Raw genomic sequence first — 13,303 nt, 5'->3', positions numbered from 1 at the left:
TAATAACAACAACTAGCTTGACTGATGTTATGGATCTAACTTCTAATTTGGGTTGACTCGTTTGTTTTATGAGTTCTTTTTAGACCCAGCTAGATAAATAAATATAGCAAGAATTCTATAGTGAGAGCCTTATTTATGGCCCTTAGGTGAGGCTCTATCTCTTAACTGTTGGATCAAATTGGTTAGATGTTGGATCAAATTGGTTAGCTTGATTCAACGGTTAAGATATATGACCTCACCTAAGGGCCATATATAAGGCCCTCACTATAGAATGACTCCTAAGTATAGTGATATTTTGCATATGTCGATTAGGCCAGTTGGCCATGACAGCGAGTATGCACTTTTGCACCCAAGTTCAAATTCCCCTCCTCATAAATTAGATTATTTTAGAGTATTTTAGACTATAACTTGTATATAAAAAAATGTAGTGATATTTATATGGCTTATTTACTGTTTCACCCCTTAGAACTCGAGTTCGCTCTCACTTAACCACCCGAAACTCAAATTTCCTCACTTTACCCCCCATTCTCCCACTCCATCTCAAATGTTACCCCCTCCCCTAAACGTGATCTCATTTTCCTCTCTCTCTCTCTCTCTCCCCTCCCCAACCCAACCTCCATCGCACCTCACCCCACCCCATCCCTCTATTCTCTCTTTTATCTTCTCTCTCTTCTCTCCCATCCCCTCCTTGGACCCAACCCCTAGAGCACCCCACCCCTTCCCTCCCTTTGTCTCTCTCACTCTCACTCTCTGCCTATCTCTTCTCTCCTCTCCCTAGACCTAACCCTCCATGAAATTACTCAACACACCCAAACCACTACCACTTGAAATTTTTTTAAAAAATCTCCTCGACAGCCACTCCCCATCTTCTCTCCGCAGAGAGAGTGAGAGTAAGAGAAAGAGGCACAGAGAAGAAAGAAGATGGGAGGGGGTGGGGTGCGATGGGGGTTAGGGAAGGGAGAGAAGAGAGAGGCGGAGGGGTAGGTTATGATGTTCGTGCGCTAGGGTTGGGTATGGGGAGGGGATGTGAGAGAAGAGAGAGGCAGAGAGAAAAGAGATAGGGGGTGGGGTGCGATGGGAGTGAGTGAGAGAGAGAGAGGCAGAGAGAAGAGAGAAGATATAGGGGCTAAAATTACTAGAATGTCCATGCCACCTCAGCACACTTAATGGATTTATGGACGGAAATGGTAAAGTGAGAAAATTTCAACAATTTTTAGGGATTTATAGGATAAAGTGAGGAAATCTGAGTTATGGGTGGTTAAGTGAGAGTGAGCTCGAGTTCTAGGAGGTGAAACAGTAAATAAGCCTATTTTTATTAGGAGAGTTTCCAATTCCCACAATAATTAAGAAAAATCTCATATGACGGTTTGTTGTAAAAGTCTTTGGGGGTTTTTCTTTAAAAAAATAATTTATTTTGAAGGTTTATAAGCAAAGTAGTAGAAAATATTTAGTTATACAATTAGGCCCCGCCCCAAACTGAAGAATTTTAGGCATATTAGGGTTGATGGCAGAAAAGCTTGATAATTTTCATTCAATTTTTTATTTTATTTTTTATTTTTATAGAGAAGAAGGGATTTCATTCATAATCCAATAGTTTCATACAAAGATCAACATGAGAACAGTGGCCTCGTTGAAACATTCATAAGAAAATCACGTGGGAAAAATCTAAAGGTAGGAAAGAGTACCACACATGCCATGGACTAACAAAAATATCCAAAACAAAATCAAACAAAGACCATTACAATACACAGAATCAACTACCACACTACTAAAAAAACCAACATAAGAGACCCTGCAGAAGAGCACACCAAACTGTCAAAGAATTCCTTCTATGAGAACAATCATAGTCCTTTGTACATCGCAAGAGTTGTTCAGCATGCCAAGGGTTAGAGATACGAGAAGACACTAAGAAAAGAACACAAAGGAGGCAACAAAGAAGGACCCCACAAAAGCACACTAACTCATCCCAAAACCTGTCAAAGAAAACCTCTTATGATGACAATCATAGTCCTTTGTACATCGTAGGAATTAATCAGGATGCAAAGAGTCAACAATAGGAGAAGAATCGCAACGAGCAAAACAAAGAAGAGAAACTCTCAAGGAGCACACCAACGCTTCCCAAAACTATAAAAAAAAACCTCCTATGAGAAAAACCATAGTTCATTGGACGTCACAAGAGTTGTTGAGTATGCAAAGAGTCGGAAGACAGAAAGAAACACCATAATAAATCTGGAGACTCCAACCTGCAAAACAAAAGAACAAAAAAAAAAAACAAAACCAAACAAAGCAAAAAGGGAGAGGGGTGAGTAAAAGGAGAGTGGGGTCAAACAAGAGGTGAGGGAAGGAAAAAGGAAGGGGGGAAGAAGGAGGCCGCCAACCCCAAAAGGGGATGGCGGCTAGAAAACCTAACCCTAGGGTTTTTCCTCTTGCTCTCTTTTCGAGGGGACCCAACACGTTAGTTTTTGTTGTTGATTTTCATTCAACACATACAAGCTAGAGTGGACTTTTGCACAAGCCTACTTATGATAAATAACAACCTAGACTATTAATACAAGTCTGTTAGGCTATCAATACAAATAATATTACAATTATTATAAGGGTGTTGCTATTTGGACCACATTTACTAATCATATTGTTGACCACCTCTCTAATACAAATCGGTCCCACATACACTGGTGTGGCCCACCTCTATTAAAGAGGTGGTCTTTAATATGGTCAATAAATGTGGTACAAAAAGCATTATTATTATTATAAAATAAATTACCTATTAGAATTCTCTAAATGGTGATATGTCAATGCATGATTTGAGTGAGACATCAATGGTTGTGGAGAAATTTATGCAAGGGTCAAATTAGTCACTTGACTCCCTCACCCAAGCAAGACGAAACGTAGTGGAGCTGAAGCTTGGGAACAAGAAAATAAAATGGATCACGGGTTAGGCCTTTAGTGAAGATGTCAACCAATTGATGAGTAGGCGAAATATAACGAGTGCGAATAAAGTGATAATCAATTTCAATGTGATGTGTCCGAACATGAAAAGTAGGATTAGCAGCAATATGAAGCGCGGACATATTTCAACAAAGATGTAAGATGACGCACAAAGAGGAATTTAAGCCCACGAAACAAGTAATAGAATCATCGAACCTCAGCATGCGTAGTACCTAATGCACGGTACTCCGCTTTAGTGCTAGAACGAGAAATAGTGGATTGCTTCTAGGTTGTCCAAGCAAGAATTAGGGCCAAGAAAAATGCAAGCATCGATAGTAGACTGATGATCATCAATAGAACCAGCCTAATATGAGTCAAAAAATCTGGAAAGAGATAGATTAGGAGTTCGAAGGAAAAGAAGCCCATGCTTAAGAGTGCCTTTAATATAACGAAAAATTCATTTAATACTTTGAAGATGAGTGGTGCGAGGAGCGTGCATAAATTGGCAAACCTGATTGACTACATAGGAAGTGTCCAGACGAGACAAGGTCAAATATTATAACTCACCAACCATACTCCGATAAGTAGCAGCATCCGACAAGGGATCACCATTAAGAAAGGAGAGATGACAGCTGGAAGTCAAGGGCGTGGGACTGGGCTTACAAGACTACATATGAAATTTCTTCAAAAGATCCAGGGCATAACGAGCGTGAGATAATGAGATGGTAGTCGGAGTACAACGAATCTCCACGCCAATAAAATAGCTAATGACACCTATTCAACAACTATCAAACTTGGAGCAAAGAAGATCAATGAAAGTTGATATTTAATGAGCTCGGAGACCTGTGTCAATAATATCATCAACATAAATAAGGACAAAAATCAAGGGATCCTGGGTGTCACAAATGAAAAGAGAAGCATCTAAATGGTTGTGAAAAAATCGTTCAATAAGTAAAAAAAAAAAAAAACCAGAGAGCTCGGGGAGCTTGCTTAAGGCCATATAGAGCCGTATGAAGTTTGCACACATACTTAGGCCAGGAAGGATAAGTGAAGCCAGGGGATTGTTTCATATAGACTTCTTCTTTTAGGATGCCATTCAAAAAGGCATTGCAAACATCTAATTGTTGAAGAGGCCAATCCTTGGAAACCACCAAAGTAAAAAGGGTTCGGATGGTAGCTGGTTTGACAACGGGACTGTAGCTCTCATCATAGTCTACCCCTTCTTGTTGATTAGGCCCCTCAGAAACCAGGCAGGCCTCTCAGAAACCAGGCAGGCCTAATGAAGTTCCATGGAACTATCGGCTTTGCATTTCACTTTATAAACATATTTACATCCAACAATATTCATGTGTTCTTTTGGTGTGAAGTTTCGATGTGAGACTCAGGGGAGTAGCCTGGGAGGCTGCCACGTGTCCCAACGAATATACTAGTGAGGAACCCGAGAGATTCTTGCAAGATACCTTCTGGGAGGCTGAATCAGCAGGGGGTTGTGGGCCTGTGCGACTGGGCCGGCCAGCATGGAATCGGTCGTGGGTGTCGAGGGCACCTACATATTGTAAGGCTGGGTTGGCCAGCGTGTGCTATTTGGCCTTGCTTAGTGTTAGATCCTTTCCACGTGTCATGGCATAAGAGGCCAGTCAAATATAGTACAAACACAAGTCAATGCTCTTTTTCATTAGGCTAGACTATATTTGCTTACTAATATGTTATGGGGGTTCGAACCTAAGACCACTAATTTGGAAGTTAAAGTCCTTTTTTACTAAACTAGACCCCTTGACTTGGAGATGCTCTTATGTGAATGTTTTTGCTCAATAAATTTACAATAAAAATCACAATTATAAAAAGAGTAGTGGGTGAAAGACAGAGCCGAGGTCAAACCACTTTGAGTGAGTGAGGGAGTGAAGGCACTAAGCCCAATGAATTGTATATTATTTCCAACTAACACTAATGCCTTCGGAAAGGTGAAGCAGCTGTCTCTCTATCTGGCTTTCCTCACAAATAATGATTGATGATACAAACACCGCACCACCACCTACCTCCTCCTCCTCCTCCTCCTCTTCTGAATTATCTAACTGCGTGGACTTTTCTCTTTTTTTTCCGGCTGAAGAAGAAAACTTCCATTAGATATGGCCCAAAAGAATACGAGGCTAGCTCATCAAACCCAGGCCCAAAAGTAGCCCAGATACCAATAATTCCCAAACAACAACCCTAGATTCTTAGCACTCTGAACTCCTGTTGTTGTTGTACTTGTAGTGTTCTTAATTATGCAGAGCTGCTCATTCTTGGAGCTGTCTGTTTTCTAGGCATTATTGCATTTTTTGCATTTTCTGTAAATGTTGAGTATGGTTTTGTTGCTACATTTTGAGATTCGCTTGATTTTGTTGGGATTTATGACAGTGGGTTCACTATCATAGCCATTGTGGAGCTGTGGGAAATAAATTAAGTAGGCTTCTTTAATTCTCAGTTTCCATTGTTGACTGATTTTATTGAACTCTCCCTCTCTCTCTCTCCTATTACTTATTGCTACTTGTCTTTCTTGTAAAATCCATATCCTTGTATCCAAATAGTTGCCACTTGAATTTAAATTTGCACCAATTCTTGAACTCTTCCTTCCTTTCATACTTCTAAGAAGAGTAAATATCTTTGTGTTGTAACTTGGTAAATTCTCATTCTCTTTCTTTTCCCTCAAGTTTGGGTGCTTGGGGCTGTTCAAGGAGTAATGCAGACAATCAGTTTGATATTATTTCTGCTGTTAGTAGTAATTGCATCAGGACAGTCAGATCTGGGAGCACTCTTAGAGCTCAGAAAAGGCATTCAGAAAGACCCTTCTGGGAAAGTTCTTGTTTCATGGGATTCAAAGTCCGTGGACTCTGATGGCTGCCCCCTGAATTGGGTTGGTATAGCGTGTGACAATGGCCGTGTGACATCAATCACTGTAAATGATGCTGGACTGGTTGGTGAGTTCAGCTTTTCAGCCATTACTGGTCTTAAAATGCTTCGCAATTTGTCGGTTTCAAACAACCAGCTGACGGGGACCATCTCAAAGGTTGGTTTATTTGAGTACCTGGAATACTTGGATCTCTCAAGCAATTTGTTTCATGGGTTAATACCCTCTGCTTTGGTCAACTTAAAGAGTTTAGTGCTTTTGAATCTTTCTTCAAACCAGTTTAAAGGCATTTTTCCCACTGGTTTAGGCAAACTTGAACAGTTGAGGTATATAGATGCTCGAGCTAATGGCTTTTCTGGAGACATTATGAATTTTCTACCCAAAATGGGTAGCTTGGTCCATGTTGATCTGAGCAGCAATGGGTTTTCTGGTTCGTTGGATTTGGGACTTGGTAACTCCTCTCTTGTTTCATCTATTCAATATTTGAATGTTAGCCACAATTCCTTGGTTGGAGAGCTTTTTCGTCACGATGGGATGCCATATTTTGATAGTTTGGAGACATTTGATGCTAGTTATAATCAGTTAGTGGGTCCTATACCTTCCTTCTATTTTGTTGTCTCTCTGCGCACACTTCGGCTTGGAAGCAACCTGCTCTCTGGTTCTCTACCGGAAGCTCTATTGCAAGAGAGATCAACGCTCTTGTCCGAACTGGATCTTAGTCTTAACAAACTTGAAGGTATGTTGATTCTAACAGTTTTCTACACTTAGCTTTGGCACACAACTTCATTTTTTAGTAGAGGATATGTAAAAGTACTTTCTTTCCTTTTATATTTCAAATTGCGTATGAAAATTGAAAATAAACGAAGTGGAAATAATTGACTTACGATCGCATCAAAGAATGACCTTTTAAACCATGAGATGTGGTGTGGTGGTAGCTCACCTCATTCCTTAACCATGAGGTTGGGGGTTCGATCCCCGCCCATGGGAATGGAGCGCATTTCATGGCCAGCCGTTTACCTCTATTGGGAGAGCTCCCGCGGCGAAAGGGATTAGTCACTGCTGTCGGCGGTGGACACCCTTGGGTCTCACCTAAAAAAAAAAAAGAATGACCTTTTATTTAGTTATTTTTCTCTCTGTAATAGAAATGCTATTGCTTTACGCGATTAATCTCTAATGACATTATCACATAAAAATATGTTGGATGACAATGTTGGCATGCTTACATTAGCATCTTCATGTAAAACCATGATCCGAAGTTCTTCATGAACCATCAGAAACAGCGCGTGCAGATTTAAGTTTCTATAGCCAGTAGTGGGGACTAAATTTTCATCTTGTTCAGACAGGGATTTAAGTTGGGGGAAGGTGTGAGCATGAACAAGCTTAACAAATGCTGTCTTTTTGATGTACATGTAATCATGAGTAGACAATCATAATCATTTTAAGAATCAGTTTTAGTATAAATGCTACAGTAGTGGCCCGTCCATCTTTTCAGTATGCGGAATTTCTCTTTTGCATGATATTTTGTGTGTTATTGCTTGAGGTCTGCAGTTTTTAAAAGTCATCATATCATCTTCAAATTTACAATTTCATTCATTTACTCCTGTTTTCCTCCTCCCTTTCCTCTATACAGTTATACTGTTTACCTTCATGACAGGTCCAGTAGGAAGCATCACCTCTGCAACTCTGAAGAAGCTTAATATTTCTTCGAACAAATTGTCAGGCTCCTTACCTGCCATGGTTGGGCACTGTGCCATCATAGATCTGAGTAATAATATGCTCACAGGTAACTTGTCCCGAATCCAAAGTTGGGGAAATTACATTGAAGTTATCCAGCTAAGTTCCAATTCCTTGACAGGAAGCTTGCCTAATGAAACATCTCCATTTTTTAGGCTAACCTCATTTAAGATATCCAACAACTCATTAGAGGGTGCTCTTCCACCAGTATTGGGTACATACCAAGAGCTAAAAGTGATTGATCTTAGCCTCAACCGGCTACAAGGATTCCTTCTTCCCAGCTTTTTCTCGTCAACTAAATTGACTGATCTTAACTTGTCAGGCAACAATTTCTCCGGGTCAATACCTGTCCAGGAAATCTCAAGTCATCCTTCAAACAGTTCCGTGCAAAATCTGAGCCTGGTATTTATAGATCTGTCTAATAACTCATTGAGTGGTCATTTGCCTGCAGAGATCAGTGCGTTTCATAACTTGGTATATCTCAACCTATCTAAGAACAATTTTGACGGTAGCATTCCTGAAGACTTTCCAGATCAACTAAAAGGATTTAACGTCTCTTTCAATCATCTTTCTGGTGTTGTACCTGAAAACTTACGGCAGTTTCCTGATTCCGCATTTTATCCAGGGAACTCTTTGCTAACATTTCCCCATTCCCTATCATCACCGAAGGGTGTCCTCAATAATACTTCTACGGAGCACAGGCCCCTTAAGAAAGCTGCTATTAGAATTTCCCTCATAGCAGGCTTGGTTGGTGGTGCTGCTGTTTTAGCTCTTTCATGTATGATGATCTATTACTGGGCTCATTGGCAGGAATGTACAAGTTCGAAAGAAAATTCTGGGAAGAAAGATGTCGAACAAGGAGGCTCTGCCCTTTCTCATAGATCAGTACCTGAAAAAAGTGTAGACGGCTCAAAACCTTCTCAAGATCTTTCACCATCATCCCAAACGAGGTCTCCTCATGATGCCTGTGATACTTCATCAGTTCTAAAGAAACCTAAGAATTTGGGTCATCCTGAGTCAACAAAAATAGAGGAAGGGACATCTGCTCCTATGTCTCTCTTATCATCATCAAATCTATCACCTTCTAAAAATCAACAACCACTTGAGAGTCCTGATGTGCTCAAAACTTGTTCTCCAGATAAATTGGCTGGTGATTTACATCTGTTTGATGGCTCCTTGGTGTTCACAGCGGAAGAACTTTCATGTGCTCCTGCAGAAGCTATTGGAAGGAGTTGTCATGGAACAATGTGCAAAGCTATGCTTGACTCAGGTCATGTATTGGCTGTGAAATGGCTAAGGGAGGGTATAGCAAAAGGAAGGAAAGAATTTGCAAGAGAAGTAAAGAAACTAGGAAACATCAGACATCCGAATCTAGTTTCTCTGCTCGGTTACTACTGGGGCCCAAAGGAGCATGAGAAACTGATTATATCAACTTATATTAATGCACAATCGTTGGCATTCCATCTCCATGGTAAGACTCTGTTATCTTTCATTTTAGGATTTGAAATAAGAATCTCCCGAATATTATTTCCATTAAAATTTCAGCAAAATGAAATTGCCAAGCCAAGCTGAGCCCATTATCTGATGATTCTGACCCATACAGAAAATCTTTGCTAAAAAGATTGGATAACTTACAACCGCATTTCATATGCATGCCACCTCTGGTTTTTGGAAAAGTTTGTCTCCCCGAAATCGCCAATACTTCAGATTATTTTTGTTTTCTGGCAAGTGAAGCTCCCACATATATCTAAAATGCTGGGAGTGTAATATTGTTCCTTGTGTACACCTTGATTTTACTAGCAATTCCTTCTCTCCTCCAAAAAAAAAACCTGCATGATATTTATTTTAATGCGTCTTTACTAGATATAGAGGTTTCAATAGGTTTCAATTTTATGTTAATTTTGAGAGTAGTAATGATGCATATGAGAAACTTTTGGAACTCAATGAGATTTATGATGAGTTAGGTAGATCATAAAAGTGCAGAAAATCTATTAGTAGTTAAACCAGAGGGCTTGGTATAAATTTCTAAAAATAGGAGTGATGTCCATGTATTTTTCCTAAACCTCTTAAGGAGGTTTGAATGAGCTTTATGCTGGTCTTACTCTGTGACAAGGTAAAATAGATCCATTTGGTCATTCTACAATTGACTATTTTTACTTGTTTACCAGTGGTCTGTAGGTAACAAAAGAATTCTACTGTATAAGATAACAAGAAGTACACTTGGAATCCAGTTTGACTGGTTTTCAGGACTAATGAATGGTAAATAGATCAACAGGATTTTTTTTTCGTCTTCGAATAGTAGGATTTGGGAATTAGGTCGAAGATGACAGTGCAGAAAAACTTTAAATAGTTAAACAAGAAAGCTTGGTGTAAAGGAGGTTTATGTACCTTTAGTAAACCCCTAGGGAAGTTTGAGTTTTAAGCATTTTATTTTTAATGTGTAGCACTAAACTGAATTGATCTGGATTCATTTTGTTATAAAGAAAGTCACAGTTTTTACTTTGTTACCAATAGCCCCTAGGTTTTTACTATAAAAGTTTCTAGGAGGTACAATAATTGCTCGCTGAGATGATAAATAATCTATGATCATGACACATACAATCTTGGAATCTAGTCATGATTTTGAAAACTGATGAGTAGTAAATCAACATCAGTAACATCTAATTTTACTTTTGGTCAATCTTTAATGACAATAAACTAAGATATGCACTTGTGTTAATTGATTTTTCTCCATAAACTCTGTGCTATGGTATAAATTTGGGATGGAGTTGCAATGAAAACTTTCCTTTTAATCATCCCTTGTTCCTTTTACAAAATTTACTTTGTATTATTTGTTAGAGAATATTAATTGTGTGCCAGAACTTCAGTCTGGCTGACAGAACCTGGCCAACATCCAAGCGTACTAAAACCTGTAACCAATACTGAAAATTGTCCAAAGAGAGAGGGCAATGTATTTTAAATGACCTAGATTTATTTTATTGAAATTGATGTCTTTTACTATGTGCTATTCTACTTTAAATTTACAACCTGTTAGGTTAGGATGGCAGTTTATGCTAAGGTGTATCAGGTGTTCATTAATGGGAAATTGTTGTGCTTTTAGAGTAGGAGACACCTTTTGTTACTGTTTATAGTAGTATTTCACCAAATGCGTTGTGTGGTTTCTGTAATTTTTTTTAATCAAATGTCTTGGTCTTGAATTATTGTCAAAATGCATGACCCGTCTTATTTTGGCTTTTAATAAATTATTATTATGAAGGCAATTTTTTTTTTTGCATCCATAAGAAATATATTCCTAAAGCTTTAGCTAGTTAACATCTGCCATTAACAGCTTAAATTGCATGAAACAGATTTATTGGAGTTTGTATTATCAGTTGGCCCCTACCAACTTTCCTGTAATAAATCCATCACTTTAATTGGACAATTTATGGGTGACATCGGCAACACCCTTCTAATATTTTGCATATGTTTTTAAAATCCTTTTCTAGTTTTATTCCTGCATCTGACATGAGTTTTCTGAATCTTTCTGAGTCGTCTACAGAAGTTGAGCCAAGAAAACTTTCACCCCTGTCTCTTGAGGAACGGCTCAGAATTTCTGTAGATGTTGCCCGATGTCTGAACTTCCTACATAATGAGAAGGCAATTCCCCATGGCAACCTCAAATCCACAAATATTTTATTAGAAACTCCTAGTCTGAACGCAGTCCTCACAGATTACAGTCTCCACCGAATTTTGACTCCGGCTGGCACTACTGAGCAAGTACTGAATGCAGGTGCTCTTGGCTATCGGCCCCCTGAATTTGCTAGCTCAAGTAAACCCTGTCCATCCTTGAAGAGTGATGTCTATGCGTTCGGGGTGATCTTGTTGGAGCTCTTGACTGGAAAGAGTTCTGGGGAGATTGTGTCTGGCATACCCGGTGTGGTTGATTTGACAGACTGGGTGAGACTTTTGGCCGAAGAAAATCGTTCTTTTGAATGCATTGACAGAGTGATCCTGGAAAAGCCTAGCGTTAAGCACTCCCCTAGAGTTCTTGATGGTATGCTACAGGTAGCTCTAAGATGTATCCAACCAGCATCGGAAAGACCCGACATCAAAACTGTGTTTGAAGAGATTTCAGGTATAGTGAACTAAAAGGACACCCCAGGTACAACAAATGCTCTAACTGTAGTCATTGGTACTAACACAATACATCGATTCTTTTTTCATTTTTGTGTAATTTACTAATTGTTTGTCAACCGATCCTGTAATTGACAAAGCCAAACAGGTAGTGGTACAGTTCAGAGGAAAATAAGTTCATTGTTGATATGGGGGGTGAATAATTTTTGTTGACCCTACTCTAGGGTATGATTTTCATACTGGCATTCGTGTGGTATTAATTTTAGATCTTCATCACTGAGATTTCTCAATCTGCAAACTTTTAAACTGCCAAGCTTATTTCTGCACCCAAATTTATGGAAATACTGTACGTGGATTTAATGTGTTTTCAAATTTATGGACATCAAAATTTCCAAATTTTATTTATTTATTTATTGGATATCTAAGAAAATATAAGCTCAATTATTAGAAAATATGTTGGACAAGGTCAGCTTTTACATCTCACGGAAGCTTTGTCCAACATTGTGCGAGACATTTTAAACTGCCAAACTGATTGAACCCGACCCGACTGAGCCGTTGGTTTGGTGCAGGTCTATCTTTATGAGTTTTCAAATTTTGGTAACAAAAATTGAATTGGATTGGCTCAACTGATTCTGTTTTTGGTTTTAAAACTGGCAGTTTAACCAAACCGAACCAGTCCAATATAATCTCTTTTTACTTCTTTTTAATATATAACACCTAACTTTTCTGCGACTTTATTGGATTGGCTTAGCTTCTTACATCACTCAGGCCATCTCCAATCCGTGAGTCCAAATCCAAAAAATCCTAAATTTTAGCCCAATTCTTTTCTCAATCCAAGAAAAGTGAGGGGCTAAATTTTGAGAAAACCCAAACTTTGTGCCAAATACCAGTCTAGCTATTGACTGGACTGGAATTTTTTTTTGGTGGAGCCACACAGCCATGATGTAGCCCATGTGCAAGGGAGAAACAATGGGGCCCGTGTTGTTGGTACTGCAGAAGGTGTCGCATCACTTTTTTTTTTAAAAAAATAAAAAAATAAAAAAATCTAACAGTAACCCAAATCAACGATTCATATTAAATCTAAGTTATTTTAACGGTAAAAAAAAATAAAAAATAAAAAGGCTAAAATTTATATCCAACGGTTAAAATAATATTTTCAATTAATCTAAATCATATCGAACCCCAAAACTCACTCCAAACTCTATAAATACCCACCTATTTTCAAATAAAATTATTTATGGAATTTCAATTTCTTTTAGGTCAAATTGTTCAAAAATTAAATTATGAAGTTATTTAAAAAGATTAAATGAAGAAAAGTTATTCATGAAAAAAAATTAGACTTAAACTATTCTTAAACAATTCAATAAAGTTGCGGACTTAAAATTTGAGTCTGAATGGTTGAGGGAAAAACAGTTTGAGTTCAGGCAAAACCCAAATAGTTGCTCTTAAGAGAACTTCCAGCAGTTTGCCCCTTGCCATGACAAGGGGGGGCTAGGGCAGCTACTATTCACATGAATAGTGGTTGCCCTTACCATATTAAGCTATGTGTGTTTCCAGCAATTGCCCTTTGCCATGGCAACTACTATTCATTTTGTTGTTTTTTTCACAACTTTTTTTACTTAAACAATTATTTTGAATAAT

At 38.5% G+C, this 13,303-nt stretch overlaps 1 protein-coding gene across 1 annotated transcript; it reads left to right on the top strand.

Annotated features, from left to right (window-relative positions):
• Positions 1-4,838: 4,838 nt before the first annotated feature.
• LOC110746868 (Leucine-rich repeat protein kinase family protein) lies at positions 4,839-11,935 on the top strand. The gene is made up of 3 exons (XM_021947096.2): positions 4,839-6,551; positions 7,470-9,020; positions 11,088-11,935. The coding sequence occupies exons 1-3, from the start codon at positions 5,648-5,650 to the stop codon at positions 11,675-11,677; spliced, it is 3,045 nt and encodes a 1,014-aa protein (XP_021802788.2). The 5' UTR covers positions 4,839-5,647; the 3' UTR covers positions 11,678-11,935.
• The last annotated feature ends 1,368 nt before the right edge of the window (positions 11,936-13,303 follow it).

The sequence above is a fragment of the Prunus avium genome, chromosome 6, assembly GCF_965620075.1.
Source record: "Prunus avium chromosome 6, drPruAviu1.hap1.1, whole genome shotgun sequence".
In the NCBI taxonomy this organism is placed as follows: domain Eukaryota; kingdom Viridiplantae; phylum Streptophyta; class Magnoliopsida; order Rosales; family Rosaceae; genus Prunus; species Prunus avium.
This window is presented reverse-complemented; position numbering and strand designations above follow the sequence as displayed.

Bases quoted from the DNA above. Each gene is read 5' to 3' on its own strand.
- LOC110746868 (XM_021947096.2), top strand. From the start codon at position 5,648: ATGCAGACAATCAGTTTGATATTATTTCTGCTGTTAGTAGTAATTGCA. The intron at 6,552-7,469 runs GTATGTTGATTC...CCTTCATGACAG, and splicing joins TAGTCTTAACAAACTTGAAG to GTCCAGTAGGAAGCATCACC. The intron at 9,021-11,087 runs GTAAGACTCTGT...AGTCGTCTACAG, and splicing joins GTTGGCATTCCATCTCCATG to AAGTTGAGCCAAGAAAACTT.